The following is a 13,025-nucleotide window of genomic DNA, read 5'->3' as shown; positions in this document are numbered from 1 at the left end:
TCTTTGGGGCGTGGCGTTGCTCAGAGACCGGGGGTGGTGGCGACTGCTGCCCAGAAGGCTATAAAAGTGCCTTGAAGGGCATACAGACAGGGTGCCCAGCTTTTGGAGATATCCTCTGGGCCACTCCTGCTTGCATAAAACGGAATCTTTCCACACATTGTTTATCTAGTAGTAATGGGGGACTTCAATTACCCGGATATTTGTTGGACGTCAAACTCAGCCAAGAGCATAAGGTCAAACAGATTCCTCACTGGCCTTGCAGACAACTTCATTGTCCAGAAAGTGGGAGAAGCAACAAGAGGAACAGCCATTTTAGATCTGGTCCTAACCAATGTTGATGACCTGGTTAGTGGGGTAGATGTGGAAGGATCATTAGGCGCGAGTGATCATGCTCTTCTGAAGTTTACTATACAGCGGAAAGAAGCAGCCAAGCATACTAGGGCTCAATTTCTTGACTTTAAGAAAGCCGACTTCATAAAACTTAGGGAAGTGCTGGGTGAGATCCCATGGACAGCAATACTAAAAGGAAAGGGAGTTCATGATGGCTGGGAGTTTGTTAAGAGGGAGATAGTAAAAGCACAACGTCAGGCAATACCAATGAGACGGAAACATGGAAGGTGCCTAAAGAAGCCAGGGTGGCTATCTAAAGAACTTTTAACTGAATTAAGATTAAAAAAGGATGTGTACAAAAAATGGAAAAGGGGGGAAACCACCAAAGAGGAATTCAAACAAATAGCCAGCACGTGTAGACACAAAGTCAGAAAAGCTAAAGCACAGAATGAACTCAGGCTTGCTAGAGAGGTTAAAAGCAACAAAAAAGGCTTTTATGGGTATGTTCGTAGCAAAAGGAAGAACAAAGAAACAGTGGGGTCACTCAGAGGAGAAGATGGTGAAATGCAAACAGGGGACACAGAAAGGGCTGAACTCCTCAATGCCTTCTTTACCTCAGTCTTCTCCAATAAAGAAAACAATGCCCGACCTGAAGAATTTGGAGCAAATGTTTCAGCAGAGGAAACACAGCCCAGAATAACTAAGGAGATAGTACAAGAATATTTGGCTAGTTTAGATGTATTCAAGTCTCCAGGGCCAGATGAACTGCATCCAAGAGTATTAAAAGAACTGGCAGATGTGATCTCAGAACCACTGGCAGTCATCTTTGAGAATTCCTGGAGAACAGGCGAAGTCCCGGCAGACTGGAGGAGGGCAAATGTTGTCCCTATTTTCAAAAAGGGGAAAAGAGAGGACCCAAATAATTACCGCCCAGTCAGTCTGACATCAATACCAGGGAAGATTCTGGAGCAGATCATTAAGCAAACAGTCTGTGAGCACCTAGAAAGGAATGCTGTGATCACCAATAGTCAGCATGGATTTCTGAAAAATAAGTCATGTCAGACTAACCTGATCTCGTTTTTTGACAGAATTACAAGCCTGGTAGATGAAGGGAACGCAGTGGATGTAGCCTACCTTGATTTCAGCAAGGCATTTGACAAGGTGCCTCATGATATTCTTGTAAAGAAGCTGGTAAAATGTGGTCTTGACTATGCTACCACTCAGTGGATTTGTAACTGGCTGACTGACCGAACCCAAAGGGTGCTCATCAATGGTTCCTCTTCATCCTGGAGAAGAGTGACTAGTGGGGTGCCACAGGGTTCTGTCTTGGGCCCGGTCTTATTCAACATCTTTATCAACGACTTGGATGATGGACTCAAGGGCATCCTGATCAAATTTGCAGATGACACCAAACTGGGAGGGGTGGCTAACACCCCAGAGGACAGGATCACACTTCAAAACGACCTTGACAGATTAGAGAACTGGGCAAAAAGAAACAAGATGAATTTTAACAGGGAGAAATGTAAAGTATTGCACTTGGGCAAAAAAAATGAGAGGCACAAATACAAGATGGGTGACACCTGGCTTGAGAGCAGTACATGTGAAAAGGATCTAGGAGTCTTGGTTGACCACAAACTTGACATGAGCCAACAGTGTGACGCGGCAGCTAAAAAAGCCAATGCAATTCTGGGCTGCATCAATAGGAGTATAGCATCTAGATCAAGGGAGGTAATAGTGCCACTGTATTCTGCTCTGGTCAGACCACACCTGGAGTACTGTGTCCAGTTCTGGGCACCACAATTCAAGAAGGACACTGACAAACTGGAACGTGTCCAGAGGAGGGCAACCAAAATGGTCAAAGGCCTGGAAACAATGCCTTATGAGGAACGGCTAAGGGAGCTGGGCATGTTTAGCCTGGAGAAGAGGAGGTTAAGGGGTGATATGATAGCCATGTTCAAATATATAAAAGGATGTCACATAGAGGAGGGAGAAAGGTTGTTTTCTGCTGCTCCAGAGAAGCGGACACGGAGCAATGGATCCAAACTACAAGAAAGAAGATTCCACCTAAACATTAGGAAGAACTTCCTGACAGTAAGAGCTGTTCGACAGTGGAATTTGCTGCCAAGGAGTGTGGTGGAGTCTCCTACTTTGGAGGTCTTTAAGCAGAGGCTTGACAACCATATGTCAGGAGTGCTCTGATGGTGTTTCCTGCTTGGCAGGGGGTTGGACTCGATGGCCCTTGTGGTCTCTTCCAACTCTATGATTCTATGATTCTATGATCTTCTTTTGGCTTTAAGAACCAGAGGAACTAAGACCCTCTTGTCAGTGTTTGTAAAAAAAAGAAAAAAGAAGGTTCTGACCTCCCTTTGTCGCCTCAGCCTGGTCCTTGGACCCTTGTCGGCATAAAAGAGTCCGCGAGGAGAGTATCCTTGCAGAGTACTTTCTGCTTTTATTCTTAAAAGTCTTTCTGCAAAAGCGACTGACCAACTGTACACACATCAACACTACCAGCTTTCACTAACCAACCAACCAATCCAACACCAAACTAACATTTCTCACTCTATATAGACAGCCCGGTGCAGGCCGCTGACTCATGCTGACCCAGCTTTTTAAGCATTAAAGAAACAGCGGCTAATTTTTAGCCACCTCTTTGTAGGGTAACAATATGGAGGTGAGGTAACAAGGTTTAGTGAGCAGGAAGAGTCGGAGGCAGAGGACAGTTCAGACTCTGAGGTAGAAAGTGAGGTTGGAGAAGTGTGGAACTAGGAGACAGAGAGGAAGCCTGCTTCAAAAGCCATGGAGTCTCCTCAGTCTGGCTGCACCCAGTTTCGATGTAGGAGTGCAAATATCCAGAGAGTGGGGTCAGGTGGGATTACTATGAGGAATTATAAAATATGCATCAAGCCATTGTGTCCACGATGAATGCATTGTGTTGACTGGGTTTTATATATTGACAATAATTTCTGATCAAATCCCACAACCCTCTGCATCTCTGGCCATTTCCTCTACTGTCAATTTCTCTTGCTTCACAAGTCACATACACAGCCCAGTTGTCGCCAGGCAGGCATCTTGGGCCATAAAGATAGTGGGCAAGCTTCTTTGAAGGAGCCTTTCCAATATGTTAATCTCAGGATCAGATTAACATATTGTTAATCTTCCGTGTATCTGAAGAAGTGTGCATGCACACGAAAGCTTATACCAAGAACTAACTTAGTTGGTCTTTAAGGTGCTACAGGAAGGAATTTTTTTTATTTAATCTCAGGATGTTAATCTTAGGGCCAGGAAACAGGGTTCACATTAAGGTGATAATGATCACTGTCCTCCTGGCCATCCTTCTTATCATATGTATTGCTTGTTTATCACCTCCGGGATTGCCAAATGTCCTCCTTTGTAGTTCTGTTATTTGTTTACCCCATAAATATGTGTGCTTAATTAGTTTAACTTTGTCCCCCACGTGGTTTGTTGAAATGCTCAGAAGAAATCTGATTGGTTCTTTCAAACACTCTGTAAAAGTTCTTTTGTGAATAAAACGACCTGGGCCGAGGGGGCTAGAGACACAGGCACAGAGAGACTATTATACGCACCCCTCCCAGAGTCTTGCTGGTTCAATCAGAGTTCAGTCCTTCCTTTACTTTGAGAACAGCTCACTTCTCTCTCGCTTGGTCTCCAAGGACATGCAGAGAAATGAAGCAGGCTGAACAGAAATCAGTTGTGCAAAGGTGCAGATTGAAACTGCTTGGGATAGACCCTGGAGAGGAGTAGCATTAGTGGGCAGTGGGATGGTGGGGGCCTTCAGTCCTTACAACTACCCCATCAGGGAAAAGCTGCAGAGAAGGGTTGCTGGGATCACTAGGCCAGACTGCTTCTGTTTCACTTGGAATAAAGAGTTAACTTTACTGACTTCTCTGTTGTTTTAATTGCTGACCTATACCTTACCCAAGTCCTGACATAGCTGGACTTTGGGGAAGGGGTTGTCTGTATCATGAAAAGCTTTTCAAAAAATCTTAACGGGCACAAAAGCGCCTCCTCTCCCACCCAGTGATACTGATGTAAAATAGAATGTCCCTTATAAACCCTTATAGGTCAAAGCCAGCATTTTGAATTAGGATAGGAAATGATTGAAGAAAGCAGAGTCATTTGTCACAAGGAAAACACGTGATGGATAATTTAGCAATTTGCAAACATGGACCCCAGTAATGTTCAGCCATTTCAGGTGGTTCCTGGGGATAGAAAATGTGAGATCTAGGGTAATGACTATTTCTTTCTGTTCTGTTTAAGAACTGTCCCATACGTCTGCTCCTTGGATGAATTAACTCTCCTTCCGGAACTGCTTCCCCCACTCCCGCCTTCTGACATTGCCTGTGTCACTTGAGAGAGTCAGTTTCTCTCTAGCACACACTGCATTCCTGCCCTTCTCACAGCAACGGGGAATTGATAAACTGCTGTCTAGGAAGAATGCGAGCCTCTCTCTTGTTGGCTGCTTCCCGACTCCTCTGCAAATTTAAGATTGTTCTGTACAGTCATGTTGATCGTCTTTATTACCTGCTGCCAAAAACTTTTCAGTGGAGTGTAATCTCACGTGAAACTGACTTGGTTAATTTGCTTTAAGGTACAAAGAAAGGTAGGTCAGCTTTGGTGACCCGTGACCAAGCATAAACCACTGCAACATTGTATTCATGAGACTTCCCTTGATGAATTTTCAGCTGCGGTCAAACAGGGTGGATGCCCTCTTGACCAGAGAAAGATTACCACCACCTGTTAAAGCAAAGAGCTGATTGGCGATTTTTTCTTTCTTTCTCCTGCTTCCCAGATGGCACAAATATGCCGTTAGTTCTGATCCTAAGGCTGTTTGTGCACTTCCAGTGCATGCATCACCCCAATGCCTGCCGTTTCTCCATGACCTTGGGTACTGTTTTTGGGGGACAGGGAGCGGGTTGGTGTGGGGGATTCCCTGGTCTTGAATGGGGTAACGGTGCCCCTGAAGGACCAGGTGCGCAGCCTGGGAGTCATTTTGGACTCACAGCTGTCCATGGAGGCGCAGGTTAACTCTGTGTCCAGGGCAGCTGTCTACCATCTCCACCTGGTACGCAGGCTGAGACCCTACCTGCCTGCAAACTGTCTCGCCAGAGTGGTGCATGCTCTAGTTATCTCACGCTTGGACTACTGCAATGCGCTCTACGTGGGGCTACCTTTGAAGGTGACCCCGAAACTGCAATTAATCCAGAATGCGGCAGCTAGACTGGTGACTGGGAGTGGCCGCCGGGACCACATAACACCGGTTCTGAGAGATCTGCATTGCCTCCCAGTACGTTTCCGAGCACGATTCAAAGTGTTGGTGCTGACCTTTAAAGCCCTAAACGGCCTCGGTCCTGTATACCTGAAGGAGAGTCTCCACCCCCATCGTTCAGCCCGGACACTGAGATCCAGCGCCGAGGGCCTTCTGGCAGTTCCCTCATTGTGAGAAGTGAGGCTACAGGTAACCAGACAGAGGGCCTTCTCGGTAGTGGCCCCCGCCCTGTGGAACGCCCTCCCATCAGATGTCAAAGAGATAAATAATTACCTGACATTCAGATGACATCTTAAGGCAGCCCTGTTAAGGGAAGTTTTTAATATGTAACGCTGTACTGTTTTTAACACTGATTGGGAGCCGCCCAGAGTGGCTGGGGAAACTCAGCCAGATGGGCGGGGTATAAATAATAAATTATTATTATTATTATTATTATTATTATTATTATTATTATTATTATTATTATTATTCCACAAGCTTTGGAGGTAATTTACCCATGGAGTGCTTGAATGTTCTATTATGCTACTAATTTTTACTTCTCATTTACACAAATTATAAAGTATATACATATAAGTTGTACGTTGGTTTTCGAACAGAATGCATTCCAGAAGTCCGTTCGACTTCTGAAACGTTCGGAATCCAAGGAGTGGCTTCTGATTGGCTGCAGGAGTGTCCTGCAGCCAATTGGAAGCTGTGCCGGACATTCAGCTTCTGAGGCAAAGTTTGCAAACCGGAACACCTACTTCCGGGTTTGCGATGTTCGAGTTCCATGTTGCTTGTGAACTAAGCTGTTCGAAAACCAAGGTACGACTGTATTTAGCAGTTTCCATCTGCGCCTTTGCACAACTGATTTCTGTTCAGCCTGCTTCGTTTTTCTGCATGTCCTTGGAGACCAAGCGAGAGCCAGAGGGAGGAGGAGATTCCATGGCTTTTGAAGCAGCCTATCTCTCTGTCTCCTAGTTCCACACTTCTCCAACCTCATTTTCTGCCTCAGAGTCTGAATTGCCCTCTGCCTCTGATTCTTCCTGCTCACTATACCTTGTTACCTCACCTGCATATTGTTACCCTACAAAGGGGATCTTAGTTCCTCTGGTTCTTTAAGCAAAAAGAACATAAACAGTGTGTGGAAAGGATTCCAATTTATGCAAGCTAGAGCAAGAGTGGCCCAGAGGATATCTTCAAAAGCTGTTTCCAAAAGCTGTTTCTGTACAGTGGTACCTCGGGTTACAGACGCTTCAGGTTACAGACTCCGCTAACCCAGAAATAGTACCTCGGGTTAAGAACTTTCAGGACGAGAACAGAAATTGCGCAGCGGCAGCAGGACGCCCCATTAGCTAAAGTGGTACCTCAGGTGAAGAACAGTTTCAGGTTAAGAATGGACCTCCGGAACGAATTAAGTTCTTAACCCGAGGTACCACTGTATATGATTACCTTGTGCCCGATCTTTCCAAGCAATATACAGTGGTACCTCGGGTTAAGAACTTAATTCGTTCCGGAGGTCCATTCTTAACCTGAAACTGTTCTTAACCTGAAGCACCACTTTAGCTAATGGGGCCTCCTGCTGATGCCGTGCTGCTGGAGCACGATTTCTGTTCTCATCCTGAAGCAAAGTTCTTAACCTGAGGCACTATTTCTGGGTTAACGGAGTCTGTAACCTGAAGCGTGTGTAACCTGAAGCATATGTAACCTGAGGTACCACTGGGCATGTGGACAACTCATGATCCCCTCAAGCTCACTTCTAATTGGTTACACCAGAGGTTTTCAATCTTTTTGAGTTCATAGCTCTCCAACTCCATTCTTTTTGCGGCTCCTCAGAAGCCCAGTTATGTCACCCCTCGCCTGCAGAGCTGGCAGCCACTCACCCCTTTTGGAGCACTCTCCCTTGTGGAGTGTCCTTTCAGCCTTCCCCCTCGTCTCCTTGGGGGTCCTCTGGGCAGCAGTCGCCACCGCCCCTGGTCCCTGAGCAACACCATGCCCCAAAGAGAGGTGCTGCCAAGGTGGAAAGGCTATCCTTCAGCACCCAACACTCAGCTGCCAAGCAGGCCAGATGGCAAGGCTGAGTATCTGATCAGAGGTGAATTAGGAGGGGAGTTGAGAGACAGACCAACTGCTGCTGCCAGTGGGAGTATCTTGTGATTCACATGTAAGAGGCTTGAGAAATGTTGGTTGCTTCTTTCTTTCAGTGTGACAGCCCCACGCCCCATGTTAGACCCAACTCGGTGAGCCTGCCCTGTACAGAAACAACCGTAGCCAAGACGTAAAGACCAGCAGCTGCCAATGGCCAGTATGATGGATGACTCTGCAATAAACAAGCACTTCCAAAACATGAAGTACAAAAGGTCTGTGACTAGTGGTGAGTTATTATGCATTGATTTTTATTGTTACCAACATTCTTATTTTGACAGGCCTACTCAGATGTTTATAAAGCTTGTAAGAGTTTTAATGTGTCTTAGTTTATTCTATTGTGGTTTTGCCGTTCATTACATGAAAGGATAATTTTATTGCTTTATCCATTTGGAAACTGCTTTGAGGGTTTTTTCCTACAATGAAGTGGAGCGTAAATTTTATGAAATTAATTAATTAATTAATTAAATGCGATTTGCCATGTGTGAAGCTACATTCAAATGAGAAGTACTGCAGTTCCATTACTGCTGCCCTGCAGTTCAACTATAAAATCATATTTTAAGTCAGATGCCATCTTTAGTTTTTGTTGTGAGGTGCTCCTTTGTGTTCAGATCAGGTCTCAGTATAATGATATAGCACTTTGGGATGAAGATGCAGCCCAGGAGACCAGCACTGGAGGCCAACATAGAGAAGACCTGCACGGCTACCATGTACTTCCCCTTGGTGCTCAGGTAAGTGGGTACAAAGGACACCCAAACACTGCAGAAGACCAGCATGCTGAAGGTGATCAGCTTGGCTTCATTGAAGGCCCCAGGTAGCTTCCTGGCTAGGAAAGCCACTGTGAAGCAGATGGCAGCCAGGAAGCCCATGTAGCCGAGGGCACCATAAAACATGGCAACAGACCCTTCGTTGCACTGCATGATGATCTCTCCAGGCTGAGACTGCATGTCAGAATCTGGGAATGGGGGAGACACCCCCAGCCAGGTGCTGCAGATGATAACTTGAACACCAGAACAGGAAATGATAATGGAGTTGGCCAGACTCTTCCCCAGCCATCTCCTCACCTTGCTCCCGGGTTTTGTGGCCATGAAGGCCAGCACCACAGTGATAGTTTTTGCCAATACAGAAGACACGGCAACTGAGAAGATTATGCTGAAGGCCGTTTGTCGGAGAAGGCAGGTCAATTTCCTTGGCCGGCCAATGAAGAGGAAGGAGGACAAAAAGGAGAGCAAGAGAGAGATGAGGAGGATGTAGGAGAGGTCACAATTGTTGGCTTTGACAATGGGAGTTTCCTGGAATCTAATGAAGATTCCTAATACAAAGCTTGTGATTAAAAATAAGAAGATGGCAATGGAAACCAAGAGGATCCCCAACTTGTCTTCATATTCTAGGAAGCTGATAATCTTGGGGACACACTGATCATGGTTTTTGCTTGAATGCTCATCTTCTGGACATTTGTTGCAATGGTCTGCATCTGCAATGATAAAGAGTTACTTCACTGTCCTATGATTTTTGTTCTATGTATCATACGGATCTTTGTATTAGTCTCGATTCTTCAATATGCCATAATATATTGGGTGGCAGCTTATACCAGAGACCTAGAATGTCCTAAATCATGCTATTGAGACTCCTGGCTTCACTCTGTGTACCCTTTTGGGTCAGCCTCTTCTAGTTGGTGGTAATCAACACTAGTATGAATATCTCATTGATAATTATTCGGTATGTACAGTACCTCTTTATATATTTTACTGTATAACATTCATGCAGGTTCCTTAGTTTTGTTGTCATTCATTGCTAGCAATGCCTTCTATTCCATTTCCAGCTAATGAAGACTTTATTCCGAAACAGTGAACTGTTCCGGATACATTGTCCTCTTCAGACTTCCTTTTAAGACTTCTGAGAGACGTCTTCCTTTGAGACTTTCATAGAACGTCTTCCTTTAAGAGACAGCTTGGCGTTCCTCACTATTCAATGACCTGTTTGACTCTTCATTTGACTCTTATATATACAACAGCTTGAGGTCACTCGTATATTTTGTGAGATGTACATTATTTTGAAGTGGCGTATTAGCATATTTTGAGTGGCATTGTAATTAATTATATATCCACTACCAGTTATTAGCCAGTGTGTTGCATTTGCATTGATTGTTATATTTTGCAACACAGGGGGTTGTGTTTGTCTTCTAGTTGGTGGGACATGCCTGGTTCTGAAAGGGCTTCCTTTCCCTCTGGAATTCCTTACCTTCCTGGGTGGAGATGGTCCCATTGGGACATTGAGCACAAGCATAGCAGCAAAGCGGCTTTCCTTCTTGAATCACTTTGACGTATCCAGAAGAGCAGCTTTTGCTGCACCTTGAATGTGGAAGTGTCTAACCATAAGATGAATGAATATCAAATAAAAAGTGTTAGGGATGGGTCAATAAGCCACAGAACTGAGTAACAGGCAAAGAAAATACACAATCACTCCTCATTTTATGAGAAAATTGCTCTACCTTCTGCCCCACAGAAAAGGGTCCTTGTAGATTAGACCAGAGACCCATTATTTTCTCAGAATGGGAAACCACCTATCATTGATCTGTTGTAAATGCATTCTCTAAACTGATATCAGCATCTAGTCCAATCTGGGGCAAATTAAGCAGATGAGATGGATGCAAAGCTTCACTGCCCCATGGAAGATGGAGCAAGGTTGTTTTCTCCTGCTCCGGAGGGTAGGACCAGAACTAATGCCTTCCAGTTACAAGGAAGGAGATTCCAATTAAACACCAGAAAGAATTTCCTGGTCTCCCTCGGGAGGTTGTGGACTCTTTCTCTGGTAGTTTTAAAGCAGAATTTCGGTAGCCATCTGTTATGGATGCTTTAGCTGAGATTCCTGCATTGCAGAGGGTTGGACTAGATGACCCTTAGGATCCCTTCCAGATGTACAATACTATGATTTTATGAAATGCCTTAGGATGAGAAGAGCCTTAATATTTACTACAGTAGGGTGAGGGGCTCAACGGGTGTTTCTGCAAATAACACCCACTTAGTGAAGAAGAAGAAGAAGAAGAAGAAGAAGAAGAAGAAGAAGAAGAAGAAGAGGAGGAGGAGGAGGAGGAGGAGGAGGAGGAGGAGGAGGAGGAGGAGGTTTGAATTTGATATTCCGCCTTTCACTCCCTTTAAGGAGTCTCAAAGCGGCTAACATTCTCCTTTCCCTTCCTCCCCCACAACAAACACTCTGTGAGGTGAGTGGGGCTGAGAGACTTCAGAGAAGTGTGACTGGCCCAAGGTCACCCAGCAGCTGCATGTGGAGGAGCGGAGACACGAACCCGGTTTCCCAGATTACGTGACTACCGCTCTTAACCACTACACCACACTGGCTCTCTGTTCTAGTGTTCTGAAGTGCTTTGAATTATGGTGCTGGAGGAGACTCTTGAGAGTCCCATGGACTGCAGGAAGATCAAACCTACCCATTCTGAAGGAAATCAGCCCTGAGTGCTCAGTGGAGGGCAGGTCCTGAAGCTGAGGCTCCAAGACTTTGGCCACCTCATGAGAAGAGAAGACTCCCTGGAAAAGACCCTGATGTTGGGAAAGATGGAGGGCACAAGGAGAAGGGGACGACAGAGGACGAGATGGTTGAACAGTGTTCTCGAAGCTACCAGCATGAGTTTGACCAAACTGCGGGAGGGAGTGGAAGACAGTTGTGCCTAGCGTGCTCTGGTCCGTGGGGTCACGAAGAGTCGGACACGACTAAATGACTAAACAGCAACAACAGTGTTCTGAAGGGACTGAATAACTGGGATTCTTAACCCTTGGTTTTCCTCACCTGAACAAGCTGTGCAAGCCGCACAATGGCATCTTCGTCAATGCTGAACCTTTTGTCTGGAGGTGCTTGCTGCTTGAGACTCCCAATTTTCACAGAAGCCACAGAAGTGTTGGGCCACACCACCCTGGTAAAAATATCAAAGTTGGGGGCCAACTCCCCCTTCCCATCCATGGTGGTGTTGTAAGATCCAAAGTTACTCAGAAATGAGTGGAACTAGAACGACACATGGATAAAAAGAACATCACTTCAGTGTTTCCCATTAGGGGATGGGACGAAACGTGAGGTTCTTTTATTGGAAATTATGTTTCATTGCTCTGATTGTAACCAAATCTTGCACAACGGTTCCAGAGATCAAGCTTTTAGCACCGGATTCCGACCATCCCTGGTTGTTCTTCCTGCTTATTGCTGGTATTGTCAGAGAAACAAAACTCTTCTGACTCTGGGGAGGCGGCCGTGGAGGCTTTTCAGCACTGGATCACCAGATAAACCAATTCTGCATCAAAAGCTCACTCCACTCCTCCTGCTGTTTGAATGGACAGCCCTTTCCCCTCTCTTCTCTTTATCTCCCTTTTGCTTGCTTGCTTTCTGGGTTTAATGGGGATAGCACCAGCTGGTTGTGGCACCTGCACGATTCCCCCACTGTTACCCTGTGATTCTTGCCACATTTGCCACTTCTTATTTTTTAATCAATTTTCCAAATGATTACAAATCTTGCCGGATTGCTTCAATTTAATACAATGTAATTTAATTCCATAATTGGCTTCCTGCTCTCCTTATGATATGTCCATGATGATCCCCTGTTCCTACTCATAATCTTAATCAGTCTCTAGATGACTCCCCCAGTATTTACTGATATTATCATCCATCAGCTGCCCCTTTACATCCCTGCATACAGCAAAAAATCAAATAAACCTTAATATATGTTCTATAACAGCAAACGTGGTTTCTTTTTCCCAGCTTCATAGATTTTCATATATCTATATAACAATGTATGGAAATCATTCCTGCATTGCTAAGGGTTAGACTAGATAGCCCTTGGATCCAACCCTAAGATTCTATGAAATGTAATTGATTATAGTTACTGTATCATATTATATATTTCTTATTGTAATTCTTGCACTTTCCTTCTTCCTCTTCTCCCCCCTTTCCCTTTCATCGCTTTAATACACATACACATGAAATTTGGCCGCCTCAGAAGTTCCTCCACCATGAGTTAGAAATATAAGAAAAGGTTGTTGCTTTTTCTGTAGCAATGCCACCCCCAACCCGCAGAAAACAAACAAGCCCTGATTGGTGAGATACCCTTCCAAAATGCATAAATATTGAAGAAGTGGAGGGTGGTTGTGGGATCTCCACAAAGCCTGTTCTGAATAATGATGGAACACTTTTGCACAGTTCAGTAGTACTATCAGTTATGGAAAAAGGAATACCTGCCATGGCTGTAGCCTCTGAAGCCTCCGCCCATCTCCTCCACCCATCATTG

The 13,025-nt window shown here is 45.0% G+C and overlaps 1 protein-coding gene across 1 annotated transcript in view; it reads right to left on the bottom strand.

The window, feature by feature from the left end:
• Positions 1-8,304: 8,304 nt before the first annotated feature.
• Positions 8,305-13,025, bottom strand: part of LOC309526226 (vomeronasal type-2 receptor 26-like) — a gene marked incomplete at both ends in the record, with an annotated part of 58,980 nt that continues 54,259 nt past the window's right edge. Inside the window, one exon of the mRNA XM_082212140.1 lies at positions 8,305-8,379. Within this exon, the coding sequence (XP_082068266.1) occupies positions 8,305-8,379 (75 nt within the window). The remainder of the gene's footprint in view (positions 8,380-13,025) is intronic.

This window comes from Podarcis vaucheri, assembly GCF_965113315.1.
Source record: "Podarcis vaucheri genome assembly, chromosome: 2".
NCBI classification, from domain to species: Eukaryota; Metazoa; Chordata; class Lepidosauria; order Squamata; family Lacertidae; genus Podarcis; species Podarcis vaucheri.
This window is presented reverse-complemented; position numbering and strand designations above follow the sequence as displayed.